Here is a 6,200-nt window from a genome sequence, read left to right on the forward strand (position 1 = left end):
TATAAAAACATTACGCTTATCCAGTTCAGCCGTCACTGTGTTATAAAATTAAGTTAGATAATTTACTTTCACATTTTATTTGGCTTAATTGCTGAAAGAATAAAAACTATGGAGGACAATGCAATTATCTGGGTCTGTTAATTGAGTGTATTCTCCATTCAATTTGCCTTACATTAAAACCAGAAAAACTATGCATTTCTGTAAGTGACTACTTAAGTCACCTATATTTGGAATCTAGAGCGGGCCTTCCTTCTGTTAGCCATGTCGCTGGCTGTTCGATTCAAAAGGCTGCCTAAGGCCTGTTAAAATCATCCTGCAGTGCATACCGTATTCTACCATACTCTTTCTATTAACTCATTCATGTATATGTAAAGACACCATCAGTTGTAAGCAGGGTCCACCTATCAGTTGGACAAAGAAAGTTTGTAAGGATAGGTGAGCATTTTACTCACCGAGCTACAGATGAGTTGCTAGCCTTCCTTTTTGAGATAACGTGCCAATGACTACGACATGCCACGTGGTTAACACAAGAACTCTGTTGTTATGGGAACATGGAAGAATTTTATCACATTCGTCTTGGTCAGTTAGTCAGAAAGGAACTAAAGTATTTTATTTGTAAAGAGAGATAAGAGACACACGAAGTTTCAGAAAGATATTCTCAGCATTTTTAATTTGTTATATTCCGAAATGGGCAGAATGTGCTTAGATTGTTTAGGATTATCTTTTTAGAACAGCTTCTCTATTTCACCAAAGCGAAAAATATCTGAGATGCAGGAAGAAAAGCTCTCTCCAAGACTGGTTTACTGTCAGACTGAGAAATTCCTAGGAAAATCTTTCCACCATAAACATGATTTGAGCAAACATACTTATTTCTCAGGCACTGAGATGTGGTTCGGGGTAGCACAGAGCCGAGTCTGATTCAGAGAAAAGTTTCTTCCAAGTGCTTTGCACCAACATTCTGAGATTATTTCGCAGTCTCCTATCAGAATGATGTCTTTCTCAATACAAGTCATCTCTCCAATAATTTATCAGTAGCTTTTGGAATAGGTTGACTTTGTCATCTGTTACGTGTGGAGAATGAACTAATATTGCTGTATGAATACGCTTCTGTTTTCAATAACGTTAATCTTATATCTTGCACTTTATCTTTGTAGCTTCTGTATGCAGAACTGTATATAAAAACTGGAATGTGAAATAAGATCGCTGTATGCGTGACGAGAAAGAAAGTTTGGAAAAAAAAAGCATTCTCAAGGGCATTGTCAAGGTTACCTTTTGCTAAATAGGAAATACCCACAGGGTGAGATTCTTTTATTATTTAAATTGTTATTTTTACCCCCAAATGAATAGTACCATACAAATTCAGAAACTGAGGTGTTCAAAAATCAGAAACCTTCTCAATTTAAAGAACTGAAGTCTTCAAAATGCTTTAAATAAAAAGTGTATTTGTTCTTTTTTTTCTTGTAATAAATAAAAATACATCCGGATTAAAAAACATAAACTACAAAATACATTAATTGGACAATTTATTAGGCACGCTTGCTTTATTTAATCCCCAAACAGCCTCAAGTGGTCTCCAGGATGTGCACTTTCACATGATATCAAAAGAATTCTACGGAGATGTTAGCCCATTCAAACCCGATCACATCCCAAAGTTGTCTCAGATTGAACTGTTTCAGAATCCTGTCAAGAACAACTTATTCCACTTAGTTGAGAGTCAGTGATAGAGCATGCCAACGCAAAATCATCCTCAAAGTAGTCCCCAAACGATATTCGTCATCAGATTCAAGTAGGCTATGACATTAAGATCATTTCACCAGAACTCAACACGTACCAAAGAAACACGCACTGCCTGGAGTGTAGCCACCTGACTTAACGGGCACATGGATTCATTCTGCTATCAAATATTGTCTGCGTGAATCAACACTAACTTGGATTTGTCATTTTTTCCGCTACTCAAATGTCTTCCACTGATATTCCTATGCTCACGGTACCTGTGACTGCTTGCTTTTAGCTGAGAGAAGAAGCCGAACTCAGCGAGGGGTTGTGTCTACTGTTGTTTACAATCTAAGACAGGGGTATCCGATGCATTGTGTTTTCCAATTTTTCAATGCAGTTTGTAAGCTGCTTTTTTTCTTCCATTTGACCAATATGTATTACACTCAATCTGATAGGTGCACTATAGTCGTAATTTTCCAACTCTCTATCGTATCAAGAAACTCTCTTTGGTAAAGGCTGCTGTAGAGTGGATGTTTTCTGGTTGTCGGACCGTTATTGAAATGTTCTAGACATCTGTTGGTATGAAAACACAATACTAGTGCTGCAATTCAAATGAATCCAACATTATTTCAAAGCCGAATAGAGAAAAGTGGAGTAAGATCTGATCACTATCCTTGGTATTGCCCATAATGTAAAACACATCTCCTAGTGGACGTGCATAATGTTATACATTATGGGGATCACTACCCAGATCGGTTTCGACCTTTATTGAGGTCTCGTCAGTGGGAGCCAGACCCAGATGTAAGTTCTGCATCACTTCAACCTGAGTGTTTACATCTGAGTCTGGCTCCCACTGACGAGACCTCAACAAAGATCGAAACCTGTCTGGGTAGTGCCCTCCCCCATAATGTGTAACATCATACACGTTTTACATTATGGGAAATACTAAGGATAGTGATCAGAGCTTACTCTACCTTTACTACGAGCAAACCTTTACCCTGTCATGAAAGGTTTGCTTACGTTTGGATCCGCGAAACTTTTATAGTTTCTATATTCGGAAAGAAACTCTTCTAGTTTCTCTATTCGGCTTTGAAATAAAGTTGGATTCACTATCCACTTAACTTGAATAATTTTGCATCGCCGTAAAGCCTTTTGACTCTTTATTTCAGTCCTTCATACTTATATTGGAACATCCGACTCCAACAATTGCTCAAAGTCATCCAGATCTCGCGCTGTCGGCCCATTACTGTGTTGATTCACACACACACACACACACACACACACACACACACACACACACACACACACACACACACACACACACACACACACACACACACACACACACACACACACACACACACACACACACTGTTTTATATTTGATTAAAGAAAATAATTACACGGAAGTAAAACAAATAAATGAAACAAGATAGAAGAAAGTTAAAATAAAGAAATGATAAAATGAAGGGGAGAAAGAGAGAGAGGTAATGAAAACGACTGCAATTATAAATCAGAGAACAAAAATGCGGAACTTAACCCCCCCCCCCCCCCAATAGCTCTGGTGATAGTGAATGTAGATATTTTGATAAAAAATCGCTTCAGGCTGAGAAATTCTTCTCGTTCCCCTGTAACCCCCTCTACAAAACAAAAACTAGAGCAGAAGTGATCTACAGTCTCAGATTATCGGTAGGGTGTGGGATGATACGTACTTCAAGGTCACTGACGATTGTCAAGGGCAGAACTACCGTTGTGAATATTAAAAAATATTAAGGCTTTAAAAAATGAGGTCTCGGACGTGACCCACAGGCGAATGTGAACATTGAAGTATGTGTACGAAGTAGTATAAAAAGGTCCGATTTCGCTCTTTCCATCGCACAGGAAAAACATTTCCAGTAACCAACCATCATCATGTACAAGGTAAGAAATTTTAGTATTTTCCGCTACGAATAACAAAGGAATAAGCCTGTTTTAGCTTTAGTACCCAGTTACAATTTGTTAATTAGGTTGTATCTTAGCTTAAATACATGGCGGGTTAGTATTTGATCAATTTCTATAAGTTTATTTTAAAATACATTTCAGTCATCTCGATTCTAGTCTCTCAGAATTTTTTGATCACAGAATGCCACTTAGAATTTAATTTAGAAAAAACACATTAAAATTAATTATAATTTATGACATTCTCATTGTTCTCAGTTAATCTACCATTGCTGCTAGTGTTTCTGTTTTACTATGAACAATAATCCTATTCATTTTTTAAAATCAGACGATGTATCATTATTGATTCTATTCTTGAAAAGAATCAACAATGATACATCGTTGAGAAGAATCAACGCTGTATCATTGTTGGTTCTTTTCAAGAATAGTCTTACTCATTGTTCAACATCGATCGTTGCCACAAGATTGTTGTGTTTATAGTTCGTTTTTCAGAACTATAGTTTCTATTTTATTTTTGAACAATAATCTTACTCATTGTTTAAAGTTAGAGACGGATAGTTGGACGAATATTGTGGCAGCAATTGACTTTGAACCACGAGTTTATTGCTGATTCAAAGTCAATTGCTGACACACTATTGTCGGTCTTAATAGTTCTTTTAAATAATGATTTTAATTATTGTCCACAGGCAATTTCTTTCTGTTATTATTATTATTCGTGGCATCTCCAAGGAGTCCGAAGAATCATCATTCTTTCTGTTATATTTCGGTTAACGTCAGCATATTGATAATTTAGCCTGAACGAAATATTTAATGTTAATTTCGCTTCGAAATTACGTTCAATATCATTATTGAATCACTATCCATATCATTGATATTGACATTCAATATCAATGTCATCATGTGACTAAAGAAATCCTTTGATTGAACTAAACTTTATCAAACGCTTTAATGCGATAATTAAAGCTTTCATTATAAATACTTGACATTTTATATAAAGGTTAACCATTTCTTTATTCAGGCATTTGTTATCTTGGCGTGTGTGCTGGCTGTCCACGGCCAGATCTACCAGCGACCAGGATATCACATTCCTGTTGCCCACGACAAGGTAAGAAAACAAGAATTAATTTGTGTTTTGTTATGATATTAATTTTAGTTTTAAGTATTTTTAGGTCATCTTCAAATTAATAAATACAAATTCTTTTTTTTTATATATGACCACAACAATATTGGTGATATTTCATTGAAACATTTTTAGTAACCTTCAAGCTATTCTTTCGTGATATTTAATTGTTCAATTCCCTTCCACTTTGAATAATATTTTTTTTTTCTTTTAGTTTCCAATCGACGAACTTCCCAAACCCTTCGCCTTCGAATACAAAGCCGATGCTGAATTCGGAACCAGTTCCAGGCGAGAAGTTGCTGACGGTTCTGGACGAGTAGAAGGCGTATACACTGTAGCCGACGAAGACGGACGTACCCGTATCGTAGAATACATCGCCGACGTTGATGGATTCCGCGCTAACATCAAAACTAACGAACCTGGAACGGACAGCCAGAACCCTGCTGATGTCAACGTAGAATCGTCAGCCATTCCAGAACATCTGTACGCTCCTCACGACAGAATTGCAGCAAAACCCATTCCATACAGCAGGACCATTCCCACACGTCGCTTCCATGACATCGCTGATGCTTACAAGTATTTCTAAACATATACCTCCCGCCCAAGGAAATAACCTTGTACAGAACTAGGGTCTAAGATGGATGCAGTTTTCTTCTCTTTTATTCCACAGTCTTAAACGGTTATATTTTTATTGTATTGTCTTCTATATTTCCTTACCTTTGCTGCTTTTCTAATACTTGCTGAAATCGAATAAATAATATTCATCTATAATCACTGGCTCATATTTGTGTCTTATTACCGTACTTTAGGGGAAAATGGATATTGACCTTGAGTAGGAGGTTATAAAAACAGTTTTTTTATGGGAAGAATACTTCCCTTTAAATATTACGCAATTTTTTTTTGTCCCGGAAGGATTTGTATTATGAGGCATTCATAACAGAAACAAAAACTTAAGAAATGAAATTAATAACAAAATCTGGGAAATAAAACAAGAATTCTGAGATTATTCAAAACAGCGTTCTTGGAGATTATAAACCAGTGAAGTGAAATATGTGAGTATAGGAAGATGAAGAAAAAATAATGTCATCTGAAAACGTAGAAGAGGATGAAGACTTAGAAATAACATTACAACAAATAGATAGCATATTAGGAAAATCAGAAATGGAAAAACAGTTGGAATATATAAAACGCAGAAGTTGTTAAAATATGAAGGAAGAGAAACAATATTTCAATTGAGTAAACTATAAAAAGGTAAACTTTTAGTAAACTATAAATTCGTTTGGTATTTATAAAAAATACAAATATCAGACGAATGGAGAAACATATCACAGTGCCAATTTTTTTAAAGGAGTAAAACAGATTCAAATAATTACGCAAAGTCTATTCTTAACTACCATGAACATCTATACAAAACGTATTCTAGAAA

General features: G+C 35.8%; 1 protein-coding gene across 1 annotated transcript; it reads left to right on the top strand.

The window, feature by feature from the left end:
• Positions 1–3,627: 3,627 nt before the first annotated feature.
• LOC150094702 (cuticle protein 10.9-like) lies at positions 3,628–5,360 on the top strand. Its single transcript, XM_090411637.1, has 3 exons — positions 3,628–3,636; positions 4,673–4,759; positions 4,989–5,360. The coding sequence occupies exons 1-3, from the start codon at positions 3,628–3,630 to the stop codon at positions 5,358–5,360; spliced, it is 468 nt and encodes a 155-aa protein (XP_090267763.1).
• Positions 5,361–6,200: the final 840 nt, after the last annotated feature.

The sequence above is a fragment of the Typopeltis vanoorti genome, chromosome 21 (genome assembly GCF_054136105.1).
Source record: "Typopeltis vanoorti isolate ZY-2024b chromosome 21, IOZ_Tvanoo_1.0, whole genome shotgun sequence".
NCBI lineage: Eukaryota > Metazoa > Arthropoda > Arachnida > Uropygi > Thelyphonidae > Typopeltis > Typopeltis vanoorti.